This window comes from Mesoplodon bidens (genome assembly GCF_964165515.1).
Source record: "Mesoplodon bidens genome assembly, chromosome: 1".
Taxonomy (NCBI): Eukaryota; Metazoa; Chordata; class Mammalia; order Artiodactyla; family Ziphiidae; genus Mesoplodon; species Mesoplodon bidens.
Genome location: NC_138176.1, coordinates 214,242,938 through 214,261,906, shown reverse-complemented (window position 1 = coordinate 214,261,906; position 18,969 = coordinate 214,242,938). Strand labels below are relative to the sequence as shown.

The 18,969-nt window shown below is 38.5% G+C and overlaps 1 protein-coding gene across 1 annotated transcript in view; it reads left to right on the top strand.

Annotated features, from left to right (window-relative positions):
- PPP3CA (protein phosphatase 3 catalytic subunit alpha) overlaps positions 1–18,969 on the top strand; it is a 302,715-nt gene that overhangs the window by 247,260 nt on the left and 36,486 nt on the right. Inside the window, exon 8 of the mRNA XM_081224575.1 lies at positions 2,409–2,503. Within this exon, the coding sequence (XP_081080701.1) occupies positions 2,409–2,503 (95 nt within the window). The remainder of the gene's footprint in view (positions 1–2,408; positions 2,504–18,969) is intronic.

Below are 18,969 nucleotides of genomic sequence, written 5' to 3'. Positions count from 1 at the left end.
CTGGCTGTCTTGAGCACTGTGGGGCCACCTCCTTTTATTTCTTTCAATTCCTGCTCTTACCATTGTCCCATAAGTGAGTAAATTGCCAGCTCCTTTTCAGTCTTGGTTGTCAGTGTGGATGAGAATTACACATACGTATTTAACAGATATTGCATGTTGTACTCTTGTTTAAAAAGTATCATTCCTGGGCTTCCCTGGTGGCGCAGTGGTTGAGAGTCCGCCTGCCGATGCAGGGGACACGGGTTCGTGCCCCAATCTGGGAAGATCCCACATGCCACGGAGCGGCTGGACCCGTGAGCCATGGTTGCTGAGCCTGCGCGTCTGGAGCCTGTGCTCCGCAATGGGAGAGGCCACAACAGTGAGAGGCCCGCGCACCGCAAAAAAAAAAAAAAAAAAAAAAAAAAAAAAAGTATCATTCCTGATCCCAAGTTTTAAAGGGCAAAAACAAGAGACATTCAAATGATGGGGAAAATCCTATATCTAACTAACGAATGTATAACATGATTTTGTAATATCTGGTAAATTTTAAAAATGTAAACTGATTCTAAGGGTTTAGAAATCTAAAAAATATCAGATATGCACTTTGATGGTACATTAAATCTACATTTAGGAGATAGGCATGGGGAGAAATAAGCATAATTAATTCTAGGATTTGAAGTCCAATACCCTTCCCAGTAAGCTCCACTGAAAGGCATTGTTTTGCCTTCAAAAGCTTAAGCTCATTCCTTCATATTCTAAGTTTTCTGAAAAGGAGGAACATTTATTTTTATAATCTGTGTACTGAAATTGGGAATTCAGATGCCTGCATTCTGAAGTAAGCCCATACCTGTGATGATTCTGAATCAAGGCAGATCCTGTTGTTTTCAAAATTAGCTTTTTTCAAGCAATCAATCAGCAAGTATGAACTGATCCAATATTGTGTGCTCAGTGCTCTTGTAGCTGATGTTCGCAGTAACCTATTGATATACCCAGCCCATCAGGTGCTCAAATAATTTTTTTCACTTTTCAGGGCAGTGGTGTCACCATTGCTTTTTGGCTGACTGTCCCAACTGAACATGTTAAACAGATTTATCTTAATTCCATGATAGACCTGAAGTCCATCTGCTTATTTAAAAACAGGTTAAGTGTGTCGATTAAGATCAACAAGTATATTTGTTTAAAATGAGCAGTTGACTGATTCATTGGGGAAAGTTGAGATTATGTCATCCAGATTCTTTGTTTTTATTTGTTATCAAGTAGGCATAATCAGCCACAGTTTATAAAGTCAAGGTACTAGGATTAAGAGTGTCACTCTCTTTTCCATTCTGATTTTTTCCCCCAACAAAGCTCAGTTCCATAAGCAGAATAAATACTTCTAGGATATTTCAAAACATTTTTAAGGGTATATTTTCTCTTGGGAAAAGTAGTATCAAAATATTTGTAAAATTATAAATTTTAAGGTGGTTATTTAATCTATCTAAAGGTACTATTTGAGGCCTGTTTAGAACCCAGCTAAATTAGGCATGATTAGTCTGCCAGAAATAACTGATGCAGAAGAACCAAGGAATGATAAAATTTTGTTTTGCACTTCAGGAATTTTTCTAAACTAATATTCCTGAAATCTGTCACATAGAAGTCATGCGATACATTTTCACCTTGATGGAAAAGAACAAAATCTCCTGTATTATTTTTTGATTTGAGGACTAGAGTCCTATTTTTGTCTCAGTGAAAGAAAAGTAACTGGATTGTTAATTTATTTCCAAAGATCTTGCAGAGGCTTCATTACTGATTGATTAAATATTTCCCTGCTGAGACAATAATCTTTGACCTATAGACACCAGAAGAGATTGGTAATAAATAAAATTCTAAAATAGAAACAATTTCAGCTCGTAAAACCCATAGATTTAACCAGACATTCTATGAAAAGCAAATCACTTGGTCTAGGCAAAATGGATTTATATAACCATAACAGAATATTGTTACAAATAGAATAATCAGCCTGGTTATTAGTGGTAAAGTTTTGTATATTACTCTGCTTATTTAATCTATTTAGGTTAAAAATATTGGCAAACTTCTGAAAAACATGGTAGGTACAGGTATCTCTGTACAAAAAGTAGCCTTTGTCCTCTCTATTGAACATGGAAAGGAATTCTGATTTTTCACTGAATTCCACTCTCCCCCAGGTCTGCTAAACTTAGAAAAGACCTATTTTGAAATTGTACATATGACTGTGTGTTTCCATTGTCACCCTCAAAATGAATTGATGTCTGTGTATAACAGACTTCAGAGCGAAAATTTTTAGTGCCTCCATAATTGAATTCTCTTTGAATAGTAAAACTTAACTTTAATTTTCTATTTCTAAATGTCTATTTTGATATCATCTTTTTTCCATACTTAGCCTTGTTTTGACTTGTATTTATTGTTTTTAGGTACCGCATGTACAGGAAAAGCCAAACAACAGGCTTCCCTTCTCTCATTACAATTTTTTCAGCACCAAATTACTTAGATGTATACAATAACAAAGGTGAGTGTTTTCAAATCCCAATTGGAGTTTTGTATAGTATGTGTTATAACTAAGTTCTCTTTTGGTTTGGTTTTAATTAAGCATTTTTAGACATTCTTTTTTTCATTTATTGTTTGATGCAGATTTTGTGATTATCTTCAAAGTTCCAGATTCAGTTGGTCAGAGGTGGGAGCCCAGGCACTGTTATTTTTTATTTGTTCTCTAGGAGATTCTAATGTAAAGTAGGGTTGACAGCTACTGCTATGATAGGTATAGGCTTTAAAAGAAAGAATAATTGAAAGAAATCCAAAATCACACTTCTTAAGAAGGATAGGGATTTAAATAAGAATAGTGTGTCTGCACATGTAAAGCATTGTGAAAAATAAGCAAAAAGAAGCTATAGCTTGAAATTTAAATTCAGATTTCATCTGTTGAGCACCTACCATGAGTCAGACCTTGTGACAGGTATGTATTCATTTATTTTTTAAAAATTGAATTAAACTTTAAAGTAAATATCATCTGCCCCCAGAGTGAGTCTCTATGGTAATTGCCTTGCCCAAGGTCACTCTGTTAGGTAGTGATGAACTGGCATCAAACCGACATCATCTGGTCCAGCATCCTGTACTTTCTTTCTGCAACGCTGTACCTGTGGCCCAAAAGAGACCAGGAAAGGAGAGGGCATTATTCACTGACTAGGGAAGAGAGGAGGAGCAGGGGCCACATTGTTTTCTTTCATAAAGGTAATCTCTTTATGAAAGGAAGTGATGTGAGGTGTTACAGGTGTGGCAGAATGAATGAGAGAGTGTGAAACAGTCATTAACCCTCATTGGCATTGGTCTGGATAGTGTATATGCAGCATTTCTGTGTGGCTTTCTGAGATTAAGAGAAATGAAACAGAAAGAAACCAATCAAATAATACATGTGGGGCTTCCCTGGTGGCGCAGTGGTTGAGAGTCCGCCTGCCGATGCAGAGAACGCGGGTTCGTGCTCCGGTCCGGGAAGATCCCACATGCCGCGGAGCGGCTGGGCCCGTGAGCCATGGCCGCTGAGCCTGCGCTTCCGGAGCCTGTGCTCCGCAACGGGAGAGGCCACAACAGTGAGAGGCCCACGTACCACACACACACAAAAAATAATAATACATGTGAGGTCAGATATAGGCCAGGAGAGGCAGGAAAAGGCAGCCTTATCTCTGAGCCAGTCTGAAAACTCCTGGAATTGGGAGCCATTTCCATGCCTCTGCGAGTTGTGAGAGGCAGCTTCCTGTCCTAGGCTGGTGTCCAGGATGCCTTCCCAGGCACCTGCTTGGTGTCCTCCGTCCTTATGAATAGGTTGTTACCTTCGTTTCACGCCTGCATTCCACTTTCCCCTTGGGAAGTGGGTCTCTCCCTTTGCCTGTACCCCGATCTCCTGCTTCGCACTTTCCCACCTCCTGCTGAGGCCTGGACACTGAGGCCCGTACTTTCTGGATCTGTCAGGAATCCTGATCCAAAGGGCAAACCACATGTCACACTTCCCAATCTCTACCTCTCCCCAGAGGAATCTGTGCTGTCCTACAGATACAGAATATGAAGGTCCAACCCCTGTCCCCATGGCTCAGAGAGTGACCCCTGCTGGCTGGAGTTTGCTCTAGCTGCACAGTCTGTTTCATTGCCATTTTGACTCTGGGGGACCCTCCCCTGTGGCCTTGGAGCATGGTTATCAGTAGCCACAACCATGGATGGCAGCATGTGAGGGATAGCTGTCCCCCTTTTCTTACTGCCTAGCTCCTAGAAAAGAACCTGCCCTTGGTCCTCTGTGGCAAGAAGCATGCAAAATCAAGTAAAACATGTTCTCTGCATATCAAGTGCTTATCAACTAGTTGACAGAGCAAGACATCTGGATGATTTCATGAAAATGTAAGACAGTGTCATTAAGTAAAACCAAGAGAGTCAAACACTAAGTACATTCGACAAGGGGTGATTTTTCTAGAATGGTCAGAGAAGGTCTTATTTCAGATAAAATATGATCTGGACATGGAAGAATGGTTAACGTTTGATTAGAAAGAGGAAAAAATAAAGTCAAGACCAGTGTTTTTGCAACTTTTTTATTTTTAAGCAGCAAAGACTTTTTTTGCTTTCATCTCCAAACAAAATCTCAGTCTTGAGGCCTCTTGTGTAAAATCAATAAGAAGTAGTTCCCTTTGGTTGGATAAGGCCTTCTCCATCTTGTCCCAAAAATTCCCCTTGGTACCTACAAGAAATGCAAGAACTCAGTAGGTTGTTTTGCATGTCCCACCGTGATCCTGTTATTTACAAGAAGTATATAAAATATGAACACTTATGTTTTTGTTGTTTTATGGCATTAAACTTTTTTTCTGTTACACCTAGTGAAGGCAGTGCCCAAATGAATAATTTTCTTGACAGAGACTGATTACTAAGTAGCATGTACTATACTTACAAGTTTTTTAAACTTGTAAGCTCGGTGCTTTGTGACCGCCTGGAGGGGTGGGATAGGGAGGGTGGGAGGCAGACGCAAAAGGGAGGGGATATGGGAACATATGTATATGTATAACTGATTAAATATGTTATAAAGCAAAAAAAAATAAAAAATAAAGAAAAAAACCCTCAAAACAGGAAAAAAAAAAAGGAGAGAAAGAGAAAGAGAAAATTGAGATTTTAACTCCATGAAAACAGATCTAGCCTTTTTCCATCCATCACAATGCTAGGCAATGCAGTTTTGCTTGAGACCAATAGAGATTTCTCGAATAAGATGTTCATTGCTTCTTTGTCTGTGGTTCTGATTTAACAAGGCAGGAACTTAAAAAGCAATAGACATCAGTGCATTGCTATCTTTGAGGTTCTGTGCTTCTTTCACTCTGCCTTTAGGGGAGATCATAATCTCTCGGGGAGGGGATAGAAGCATTTCATTTTGGGAACCTTTTCATAAAAGAAAAAAATTCTCCTGAGAGAAGAAGATAAACTGATAGGAAGAAGAAAGATATATTCTTCAGTTTGAGCACAATTTCAAAAGACTTTTGTGTAAAATCTCTGAAGCACTTTCAAGCTATTACGCTAGCACTGTGTACAGTATGTGGGACTGGGAGTTCACTGCTGAAGGGAGGATGACTGTATTAGAATAAAATAAATGTTAACGAGAACTTTAAAAGCCAGTGCAATAAAACTGGGTTGCAAGCACCTTTAAAACACAATCAGTGGAAAGAAACAGCCATGAAGAATCTCTGAGTTAACCATTTGATTCTTAGAAAACAGATGACCATCAAGGCCTCTGGGATTATAACCTAGTAGTTAGAGTGTGATTTGATTTTTAAAATCCCTGCGAATTAAGGAAGCAGTAATAGCTCTCTGGCAAAATGAAAGAATAAGAAAAGAAATAGGTTTATTCTGCCATCTTTTTTTTTAATTGAAGTATATTTGATTTACAATGTTGTGTTAGTTTCAGGTGTACAGCAGAGTGATTCAGTTATACATATACATATGTATTCTTTTTCAGATTTTTTCCCTTGTAGGTTATTATAAAATATAAATAATTATTATAAAATATTGGTTAGAGTTCCCTGTGCTATACAGTAGGTCCTTGTTGGTTATCTATTATATATATATATATATATAGTAGTGTGTATCTGTTAATCCCAAACTCCTATTTTATCCCTCCCCCTCCCCCTTTAGTAACCATAAGTTTGTTTTCTACATCTGTGAGTCTAGTCTGCCGTCTTTAAACTGATAATAGTCATATGATCAGCTTCATGTTTAAATGTCCAATGGTTCGGATTAGTAGTTCATACCTGCCTGCAATTAAAAGCAGCTTTCAGAACGCAGTGAGGACTATACATGTCCCCTCCCCTATGTCAATCCCCATCTCCTGTGTTAATCCATTCAGTTCTTATCCTTTCCAGTCTGCATTAACACAGGCAAACAACTTGCCCCTCTTCCTGCTTTGGTTTCCTCACTCTGACAAATCCTGCTTAATTACTCCTGCAAGATGCCAGGGCCAAAGATGTAGCTCTGAATCCCAGCTCTGCCATGAAACAACTAACTCATCTAAAATTATGGGCATACAGTGACATCTCTGTAAAATGAGAAAAAAAATTTTTTTGTGTGAATAATAGATGAAATTACTTTGAAACAAAGTGTTGTGCACCATTAAGATGTTATCATCGTTGAATATTTTATATTGCTCTAATTATGCCATGTGTCAGTGTGGGGCTTCCCAGAAGCTGGCAGAATACTCTTCCTCTTCAGCTTCATAGTTATAATTTAACTTTATGGGTCAATCTACCTTCGTGACCGATCTCTCTGTTTCCCTCTGCATGAACCCTTTACTTTAGCCAAATTGTTCTGCTCACTGCCCTGAACAACTTTTGGCTTTCCTTTTTGCCACATCTTTTGCCCACCCACTTCTTTTCATCTATATCTAGAATACTTGTCTTGCTCTTCTCTGCCCATCTAAATGGACTACACCCCCTCCAGTCTGTCTGTTGGTAGTTCTTCTCTTAACGCCTGCAAGACCAATCATTTGCCCTTGTACTTAGCATTTACTTTTGTTTCTAGTTAGCTTTTCCGTGCATTCCTATAACTTCCCAATCAGATTATAGTTTGAATTAGGGGCTTTTTGATACACGTTGTAAAGCCAAGTAGCATGCCTTTTACATGGTAGGCAGCCAATACGTGCATTGATCAAAGCATTTTCTTTCTGGGAATTAATAGCAAGACAGTGCCCAAAAGTATCCTATCGGTGTTGACCCTCAGAGCTTTATCTGTCTTTAAATTACTGCTGTAACCAGTGTTGATTTCCCAGTTGGAGTTAAACATTTGCAGAGTACTTAGCACCTTTGAATTGTTTTTCTCCTGTGAAGCTGTAGCCCAAGGGAAAAGCGATTTCACAATTATCCAGATACACCAAACAGAAGAAAAACGCAGTAATGACACGTTGCTCCTGCTGCTGCTTCTTCTTCAAAATAATTTTCCATCTGTGAAAGTGACTTCAACCTCATCCACTCACCAACGTAACAAACCTTTATTGAGAACTTACTGTGTACCAAGTACCATGTGAGGTGCTAAGGATGTAAGATAAACAAGACAGACATGGTCTTTTTTCTAGTGGGATTTATAATCTAGTAGTGTGATAGGCGTTAAAGAATTTCACCAATAATTATTTAAATATATTTGCAAAATCCTACAAAGAAAAGAGAAGTATGAAAAGAGAGTGGAAATAAGCTGGTGGCAACAAAAAAAGCTTAACTGAGAAAGTGACATGTAAGCTCTCTTAGAGTGAAATCTCTCAGTGCTGAAAAACACAATGGCAGGGCTTCCCTGGTGGCGCAGTGGTTGAGAGTCCGCCTGCCGATGCAGGGGACACGGGTTCGTGCCCCTATCCCGGAAGATCCCACATGCCGCGCAGCGGCTGGGCCCGCGAGCCATGGCCGCGGGGCCTGTGTGTCCGGAGCCTGTGCTCCGCAACGGGAGAGGCCACAGCAGTGAGAGGCCCGCATACAGCAAAAAAAAAAAAAAAAAAAAAAAAAAAAAAAAAAACAATGGCAGATGTGAACTCTGCTTTAAACAATTCGGTTTGGCCGAAAACTGTAATAAACCTCTTTTTAAAAGTGTTTTAAACCTTGATGTAAACAGTTAAGTCCTTTGTCTCTCTAATGGTTATAACTGTGCTTCAAAAAAAATCTAAAGTAAATTGTAGTAGGTTTCCATGTGGTGCCAGTTCTCCATAGTTCAGATGAGTTGTCATACGGATAGGTGAGAGGCTAGATGGATGGATGTATGCTACAGATGTAGAGAAATATAAATATGTATACCAGGAGTATACAACTCAGTTCTAAGAAAATCTATTGACAGTAAAATTAAATAATTAAGTTAAACTTATTAAATGAAATGTATTTTGGAGCTGAGAGGAAAATCTAAGTGACAACCAAACTAATACAGTGATCAAGACCAAAGATTAAAATGACAACCAGGAAAGAAATCAATTCAATGTTAAAGTAAGTTAAGGAAGAGAAGTTGAAAATCAGGTTTCAAGGATGGACAGGAAAAGCATTGTTTACAAGAATTTTGTGGGGGTTTTTTTTGCAAAAGTCTACGCTTTTTGATAGAAAAAAACATATTATGATGTTTCGGACTTTTAAACTAGACAACTTGATAGATTTACTTATAAAAAGCATTTTAGTCTTACCAAAACTTGCAATTTCAACATCCTCAAGTATTTCCCAATCAAAAAGTAGACAGGGGCTTCAGGAAGATACCATTTATAAATTAAAAGATAATGTCTGACTTGGCAGGAAAATACCATCGTAAGGGAGGATTGAATTAGTGAACCCAGGTAGGAGTCTGATTGGCAGTCGTGATGTGAATTCCAGGGGCAAATGCAGCATATCTGAAGCCAACTGGCTTTGAAGCCCCACCTTCCAGCAGGAGCTCTCAGCGCTCAGTGACACACCATTGACACAGCATGGTGTTGCCAGGCTTTACAATCTCATTCCCTACTGCACCGCAGTCCTTTCACAGTGGGAGCTTGTTTCACCATTCAGGAATAACTTCCAGGAACTTAGAGATAACTGGAACCTGCCAGGTTCAGGAGCCAAATAGAACCAGCTAGATTCCATCTTTGTCCTGCGTGGGAAAGGGGCAGGGGGAGTCTCTGGAAGGGAGTAGCATCAGTGCCCGGGCAACCCTGAGTAGCACCTCTGCCTCTTTCTCTACAGCATGTTTAAAAGTTTACTTCCCTGCGAAGACACCCACGTTTTATAACAAGGGGCCATTTCTGTAGAGTCTGAGGCCTGTCTTCAGCGTGGGCATCACCTTTATCATTAACATATCCCTTTTTAAAGCATTTTTGGGGTATTTTCAACCATAGCCGTAAATATGATCGCTAGTTGCTTTACACATGGGATAAAATTAATCTAGAGACTTTGTCCAACGGCAGCAGGTTTCCCAACCCTTACTTTATTCCGCTATCATCTCAAATCTAAAGGTCTTCTTAATTGCTCTTGACCAACTGTTTGGCCAGTTCACTTATTTCAATATAGAAAATGTAGATACTTAATCTTTCACTTCAGATTGTATTTACATTTAGATAAACTATAAAAATACCATCTATGGACTGAATGTTTGTGTTCCCCCTTCCCCCCAAATTCATTATGTTGAGACTCTAGCCCCCAATGTGATGTATTTCGAGGTGCCACCTTTGGGAAATAATTACTGTTAGATTAGGTCATGGCTGGGGCATTGTGATGGGATTAATTATAAAGATAGGAGGAAACAGGATCTCTCTCTGCATGCACCAAGGAAGGCCACGTGAGGACAAGACCAGCCAGAGGGCCCTCACCAAGAACCTGACCGTGCTGGCACTCTGATCTGGACTTCCAGCCTCCAGAACTGTGAGAAATAAATGTTTGTTGTTTAAGTCAAAAAAAAAAAAAAAAAAGAAAAAGAAAAGAAAGAAAATGTAAATATATATTCATGTTAGCATTTTGTTATTTGATATTTGCTAACAAATGCTAAAGCAAAAGCAAACAATAAGTAAGATACACCCTCATGAAAAAATAGTCATTTCTTTATTTATTTGATAAACATTTTTCTTTTTTAGCCCAATGAGTATTGGTAGAATTACACACAGCAGGAAGATAATTTCTTAACAATGGTTATTAAACCTAGGACAATCTACCAAGAAGCAGTATGGAATATAAGAATCTGTGAAGGAGTGAAGCAGAAACCATGAACAAAACTCTTCATATGCACTCCTTCTATTATCAGTATGAGATGGTAAAAAAGAAATTTAGGTAGACTTTTAAACGTAAAGAGAACTTGAAGTTAGAAGGTTTTGACTGGTTTTCAGAGAAATCACCTCTCTGAGATAAATGGATAAAATTAACTGCAGAGAGGTTTCAGTAGAATGTCCCCTTTACGCTGCCTTTTATAACCAGGATTCTTCAGTATGTGCAGTTCGTCTGTGGTTGTGATTTCCTCTACCTACAACAATAATAATAACGAATATTTATTGAGCATTTACCATTGCCAGACAGTGCTCCACATTTCCAGTCCATGAATAAATGCCTTTAATCTTTCAAGCACTCTATGAACTACATTATAATCTTGATTTTATTGATGAAAAACCGGGACACAGAGGAGTTACATACGTTCCCCAAGGTTCATGGAAGCTGGTCAGGAAATGGCACTGAGATTGAAACTCAGCAGTCTGACTCCAGGGTCCACGGGTTAACCTCCTTCTGTGCTTTTGTGCATCAGCTTTGTTATGTGAAAGCTTTCAGGGCAGCGTTTGCACTGATCCCCTATTCAACTCTGGGGTTCATTGTGTTTAGGTGACTATTTTTCAATAAGAAAGGAAAAGCTTTTGAAATGAAGAGTCATTTGTTATCACTTTAAAATTACATGAGTGTTGTACATCCAAATACATACATTATTAAAAGATTAGAGTATCTTTTGTACTAGTCTGAAATAAATGTCTCCCTTGAAAAGATATCCCCCAAAGCACTTATGCTTTTGCCTTTGTTTATTCAGCTCTGCTGTGAAAGTGTCATTGCTGGAGGCCGCTTTCTTTTTTTTTTTTGCGGTATGCGGGCCTCTCACTGTTGTGGCCTCTCCCGTTGCGGAGCACAGGCTCCGGATGCGCAGGCCCAGCGGCCATGGCTCACGGGCCCAGCCGCTCCGCGGCATATGGGATCCTCCCAGACCGGGGCACGAACCCGTATCCCCTGCATCGGCAGGCGGACTCTCAACCACTGCGCCACCAGGGAGGCCCCTGGAGGCCGCTTTCTAAATAGATTAGTTTTAGTCCCGTAATCACCTTGCTTACATTTAAACATTTAATTAATGGGACAGAAGATGAAATAGAAAATAGAAAACCTATCAAGATTGAATATTTAGGGATTACTTTCCCTATATATTTTAATTGAATCAAGCTACATATAATCTATGTATCTTTACTCTAACAAATGGCCTTGGTTTCTTAACCATCACCACTACACGATTGTAAATTTCAGCAGTTAAGTAATTGTGGAGCTTCAACAAAGTAAGTACTCTAGGGCCGTGGGTGCGATAATCCTCGCTTTTCACAAAGCTCTACCCATAAAATCAGATCGCAGTGTTCTGTGAACCCTTCCTTGGGGATGAAGACAGGACCTCTAGCAACCTGAGTCCTCCATCCAGATTCCTTGTCAGTGCTCTTCTGCTGCCCCTTGGACGGGACCATTTAAGGCTTACATCTTGTGTTACATTCCATTTTCTGACAGATGGTTAGAGGATTCTTACCCTGGACTGAAACCAACTTCTCTAGAAATCTAATTGTCAATAAGGCATTTAACAGGAGGAAAAACAAGAAATATATATATTTATTTGTGCGTGTGTGTGTGTATATATATGTATGTGTATATGTATATATATACACACACATAACATATATGAAACGTTAAAGATGTGAATCAGTGGATTATCACTTGCTATTCATTATCTAGAGGTTCTAGACCTGCAAGACACTCAGTGACATTACTTCCACGAAAAAAAGTAGGTATCAAGTGTATAGGCTTATATTAACTCAGTGCCAAGGATATCTTGGAGATAGCAACCTAGAACCATTGCAAGCTGCAGCTTAAGGCTTGATACCAAGTACGAGGTGAAAGCGCATACAGACACAGAAACAGATACAGATATAGGCACTACTTTTCAAAGTACCTTCCACCGAGGTACCCTTACCCTTGTTATGCATTTGGAGCTGATAAGTATCAGCTGTACTGAATGAGAGCAAGGCATGGGCACAGTGTTTCCTATGTCCATGCCACCTCCCCCAGGAGTTTAAAGCTTCAGGTAAATCTTAATCATTTAGTCTAGGGTTGATTAAGCCTTATTTTAACATTATAATCGTATAGAATAGAACTTAAAGGAACGTACCAGCTCAAACTGATAAGGAACTCAAAACTGCCTATGACTCCTTCTTGTTGACTTAGCAAAAAATATTTAATGGTAGAAATTCAAATTCTCTATGTGAAATCGTAATGTTAGAAATGATTCACAGTGTTTGACTGGACTTGAGCTAATCCCAAGGATCAATTTTTGGCCCAAATTCTCTGGATCCTAGTATGGTATGTTGATGTGACACATTAAGTGGGAATTGTAAAATGGCAAAACTACTAAAAATAGATAGCCATTCTTTCCTCAAGGAATTTGAAACTGAGTCATGATACTTTACATTTTTCAGGTGCCAAAATTTTATCTGATTGTATATATTATAAATATTAATCCCATATGTTATTTTATTTGATCTTCATATTTTGAAGATGACCTAATTATTCTTATTTTACAAGTTTGAAAGGTACGACTCAAATAAGGAGAAACGTTTGCCAAAGTTCACATAGTTACTGTGTGACAGAGACAATATTATTTCCACTCTTATCTATTTTAGAATCTTACAATTTTAAAACAGAGTTTAGCCTCTGAAGTGACATAGTACCTTTTTCCCAAATTCTTTCAAGCACCCTTCAGACTTCTGTTCATATGTGGTTAGTTACATTTTTAGTGTCCTGACAAGTTACCTGTTTTATGTTTTTAAATTTTTCTTTATTTTCTTTTTTTGCCTGCCTGCCTTCTTTCTTTCCTTCCTCTCTTTCTCCATCTTGTCTTTCTTTTCTCTATTTCCTTTCATTAGATCTTTTCTTCAGCCAACACTGTTGAGCATCAAACATGTGCCAGGTATGGTACACAGCACAATAAAAGAAAAAAAGAAGAGAGATCTATGCCTTCTTCATTCCTTCTATCATCTGCCTTCCACTTACTTTACTCAAAATTCTGTATTTGAATAATACCTGATTCAGAATTTACTAATGCAGTATTAAGAAGGGAAACACACACTCATGCATACACACACACACACACACACACATAACCATAAGATTGGCTCAGATAATAGATATATCTAGTACAGTCACCTTCCTTCATGTAAGATAATATCATCCACATTTACGTAGGAGACTTGTGACAAAGTTAAAGAAGGTGTTATAGGTGCCACGAAAGAGGCATGTGCAAGGTGTACAAGGTAAGAGGAGGAACAAGGGTTAGATTTGGGCGTAAAAGGATTATATACAGAAACACATGAACAGAGGTGTATTTCAATAAGTACAAAATCATTAGCTCATACCTTCAAGAAAATTATATATAACTACTGTTTGTATCCAGTAATACTAAAATATTTCAGGTTGGTTGAAATTCAGTCATTATGTAGAAGTTACTGAGCATGTGCCTGTGAAATACACTCTGATAAGTACTGAATTGAGCAATTTAAACATTAAATTTCTCAAGAAACCCATACTGAAAAATATCATTATGACAGAATTACCTAAAAATGACCTATAAATTGAAGACTTGAAATCCATCTTCATAAATGCCTTGAACACTTACTTTGAGCCTAACCTTATGAGCCATAGAGTCAAAGTGAGTTACAAGTGTAGCCCTTGCTCACCAAATACAGTAACCCTCATGAACTGGTAAATTTCCTTTGACCTAGGTCATGCCCTTTACCTAGGTCACTAATAATAAAAAAAGGAATCTTCTTAAAACAGAATCCTTCAGGCAAGTATAGGACATTGAGAAGAAAAAAAAGGAAACAGGAGTGAGAAGTCAAATTTCTAAATGGAAGGAATCGTAGAGATTGTGTTTATAGATGCTATAACATGTACTACAATAACTATGCATATGTGTGAATGTACATATATATCTTCTCAAGTTTTTAAACGAAACTTGTACCCTCCCCAAAGTAATCTTTATGGGAACATATAGATTTTTTAAAATCTGTAGCATCTCTCCTAGAGAGAAGACCCTTTCATGCAGCATACCAACATAATCTTAAAATTCTGCCAAAGGACATTATGAGTACATAGTCCTACCTCAAGAATTTTATCCATCAAACTATCATGTCTCCGTCTATGATGGTAGGACTTTGTCAAAAGAACACACTGATGCTACGTTTTCTACTAGAGTATCTGAGGGTGGAAGAATTGAAAGGAAAAAACATCCTGGGCTTATTATGCTTTTTTTTTTTTTTTGCGCTTTTTCTGGATGGCTTCCAGGGGTTCTGAAGTGCCTTCATTTGCTTTCCTCTCATCTTTGTTTCTTTTCTGCCCCTCTGTCCTATCTTTTGAAGTGGGGAGTGGATTGTCAATTAGAGTTGAGATAAAAACGTTAGCAGAAGGGTGAAAAGAATAAAATGTATCATTTCCCTTCTTTTGAGCTCTTCTCTCCTCTATCTTAGAACAGCCCTAGTAGTGTTGAGAATGCCTGAGGTATGTAGGGAACATTACAGTTACTAATCTGAAGGCTTTCAGAAAAGGAGCTCTGTGTTCCTTTATAAATCGACTTGGAATGTGTTGAACCCATGGTTCGGTGAGCTAGTCGATGCATCTTGCTAGCAATATTTTGATAACTTCTCTTCAACTGGAAGCTCTCTTTGACCTTTCTGTTTTTGTCATTTACTGCCCTGTCATCAGCTTCCCTGGTGATGGCAGTTGTAAAGAAGATGCTGCGAAATGGTATCAAGTTTTTGTGAACTATTGGTTTTTGTGTCTCATCAAAATTTTAAATTTTAAAGTAAGAGAGACCCCTTTGGTTTACAGATTTGGATATAGCCTAGCAATTTAGTGCATGGTTTGATAGACGGAGGATTGAATTAAGATCTAGATTCTATTCCTCGGGCTTCACTATATTCAGATGGCCTTGTGGTATCATTAGAAATAATAGAGGTCCAGTGCCCCTTCCCTATTCCCTAGTAGGAGCAGTCTCTTTATCACTGATTTTTATATCTTTTACATAAGCATGATGGGACCAACTAATTGCATAATTTTGCAACCATAATTTTGACATCAGAGAAAGAACTGGCAGTCAGGTCTCCAGATTCATGGGGATTAATATTCTTTCTATTATACCAAATTTCTTCTGGCTATTCTTCACCCCTGTGTGTGCAACAAAAGAGCATTTGTTTCTGTGCTGTCTGGTCTGCTCTGAACAACGGTTAATAACCTAAGGCCCGTACATGTGTCATAATCCCTCTCCAGGCCTCTGATACAATTGGTAAAGGACATGAGGTCATGTGTAATTGCCAGCGGAAGAGAGGAGTTCCTTGATGGTAGACTTTGTTCTTTTTTCCTCTCTCTATTTCTCAGACAAGTTCTCAGGAGGTGGTCTTGAGTGATTCTGGAAGTACAACCATTTGTATTATTTATATGCACTGGAGATAAACATCTTTCAAGTACTTCAGAGGAGAGCACCCTGTTAGGGCTCGGTTGAGTTCTGTAATTCCAGTGGCAGTCAGAGGAAGGTGGCAGGGGTGGAAGATAAATGTTAACTGTGAATTTCGTGACGGAATATTTGGGATTGTTCTGGTTTAATGTTTTTCATGTATTTTTGCAACATATTTATTATGCAAAAAATCAAAATGCATACGTTATTAATGTAAGATTATTCGAGAAGTATATTTGCATGAGTATTTTATGTGGCTGAAGAAAAAAGAATATGTATTATTGCACTTGCATTTTTAAATGAAAGTTATTTATTTATTTATTTATTTATTTTAACATGTTTATTGGAGTATAATTGCTTTACAACGGTGTGTTAGTTTCTGCTTTAAAACAAAGTGAATCAGCTATACACATACACATGTCCCCATATCTCTTCCCTCTTGCGTCTCCCTCCCTCCCACCCTCCCTATCCTACCCCTTCAGGTGGTCACAGAGCACCGAGCTGATCTCCCTGTGCTATGCAGCTGCTTCCCACTAGCTATCTGTTTTACATTTGGTAGTGTATATATGTCCATGCCACTCTCTCACTTCGTCCCAGCTTGCCCTTCCACCTCCCCGTATCCTCAAGTCCATTCTCTAGTAGGTCTGTGTCTTTATTCCCATCTTGCCCCTAGGTTCTTCATGACCTTTTTTTTTTTTTTTTTTAGATTCCATATATATGTTTTAGCATACGGTATTTGTTTTTCTCTTTCTGACTTACTTCACTCTGTATGACAGACTCTAGGTCCATCCACCTCACTACAAATAGCACAATTTCGTTTCTTTTTATGGCTGAGTAATATTCCATTGTATATATGTGCCACATCTTCTTTATCCATTCATCTGTTGATGGACACTTAGGTTGCTTCCATGTCCTGGCTATTGTAAATACAGCTGCAATGAACATTGTGGTACATGACTCTTTTTGAATTATGGTTTTTCAGGGTATCTGCCCAGTAGTGGGATTGCTGGGTCGTATGGTAGTTCTATTCTTAGTTTTTTAAGGAACATCCATACTGTTCTCCATAGTGGCTGTATCAATTTACATTCCCACCAACATTGCAAGACAGTTCCCTTTTCTCCACACCCTCTCCAGCATTTATTGTTTGTAGATTTTTTGATGATGGCCATTCTGACTGGTGCGAGATGATATCTCATTGTAGTTTTGATTTACATTTCTCTAATGATTAATGATGTTGAGCATTCTTTCATGTGTTTGTTGGCAATCTGTATATCTTCTTTGGAGACATGTCTATTTAGGTCTTCTGCCCATTTTTGGATTGGGTTGTTTGTTTTTTTGCTATTGAGCTGCATGAGCTGCTTATACATTTTGGAGATGAATCCTTTGTCAGTTGCTTCATTTGCAAATATTTTCTCCCATTCTGAGGTTGTCTTTTCATCTTCTTTATGGTTTCCTTTGCTGTGCAAAAGCTTTTAAGTTTCATTAGGTCCCAGTTGTTTATTTTTGTTTTTATAGAAACATAAGAAAAAAGTTCTATTAATAGCCTCTTAGAATTACTGAGAATATTCATCAGTCTTTGTGTTAATGATGAGATCTTTGCTGCAGAAGTTTGTGAACATCATTTGGGTCTGGAAGAGGTTGTATAAGTTATCTGGATAACCCATGTAGTGAGGTGAGGTAATTTAGACATAGAGACATTAAGTGACCTTGTGTCTTATAATTCATGACAGAATCCATCTCTCGGTCTGGGCGCCTGGCCTTCCAGTTCAGTGCTCCTTTTTTTAAAAAAAAGAATAAATGTGGAAGGAGAAGGGTGAGAATATTGTGGAATACTGGAAAGTTGAGGCACTTCAGATTCAAACCCAAACTGAGGTTTGCTGCTTCTCATGTGTGACCTTGGGCAAATAACCTCTCTGCTTATTTTGAAAATGCAAGTAAGAATCACTTTTGAGAGAGATTGCAAAGATTTGTGATTATAAAAGACCAAATAGGGCTTCCCTGGTGGCGCAGTGGTTGAGAGTCCGCCTGCCGATGCAGGGGACATGGGTTCGTGCCCCGGTCCGGGAAGATCCCACATGCCGCGGAGCGGCTGGGCCCGTGAGCCATGGCCGCTGGGCCTGCGTGTCCGGAGCCTGTGCTCCGCAGTGGGAGAGGCCACAACAGTGAGAGGCCCGCGTACCGCAAAAAAAAAAAAAAAAAAAAAAAAAAAAAGACCAAATATAGTGCCTGGTATAGAGCAGATGCTTAGAAAACGTAGCTGCTGTTAAATGGCATTATTTCTGCTGTTAATAAACAAAAATAAAATCTGTAAACAGTATCTGCTTTATCAGTAGGCACGCAGATAAATTATGTTGAGCCAATGTTGAATGAATAAATGCTTTGTCTCACCAGCTACAAAACAGAATTTCTGCTTTATCTGTTGTGGATAAGCCTTATCCACACTTGTGAATGTGCATCCTATTTCACTTTTCTCAAACATGTATTTTGGCAAAAAGCTAAAACCTCTTTAATTATGAATACCATATTCAAAGTTAAATTAGTGTAACAGCTGGGACTAGAATTCATACATTTATAATTTAGGAGAGAGAGAGGGAATGGTGGAAAGGGAATGGATTTGGTGTCAGTAGAAGCTGAGTTTGAATAGGAGTGATATCTTCCAGTTAGTTCCTGGTTGCATGATCCTGAGAAAGTCATTTCATTTCTTGACCTCAAATCCTTAGTTTATAACATGAGGGCAGTCACATCTGTTTCTCAGATTTGTAGTAAGGATTAAGTGACATATTATAGAAAGCCTCTCTCTTTCATCTGGGGTACTGTCAGTTATAACACTTATTTTCCTTCTTCCTACTGTACCAACCTAACACTAATAAAAAGTGGGGGAGTGGACTTAGAGGAGAAATAACTCTTCAAAAAGATGACTTAGAGCCTTAAGAGATCCTTTTGAAGATGGGAGGATCCATTTCTGCTAATAATATGCAGTATTCAAAAATGGTAAAGACCTTTACCATGAAGCCGGTGCTCAGGGAGCAGTTAGCAAAAGCGAGAAGTACTTCACCTTTCCCATCTGGCAGATCCGAAGTATTGATATTGTAATTTGCCATGATTTTTTCATTTTGCATGTTTCTAATACTATGTGAATGTATCCTTAGGCCAAATGACATATCGCGTAAATGATAGGATAATGCAAAGAAGAACAGGTTTACAGAAGTGTATGCAGGATTCAGCATTCCATGGGAAGAAGAC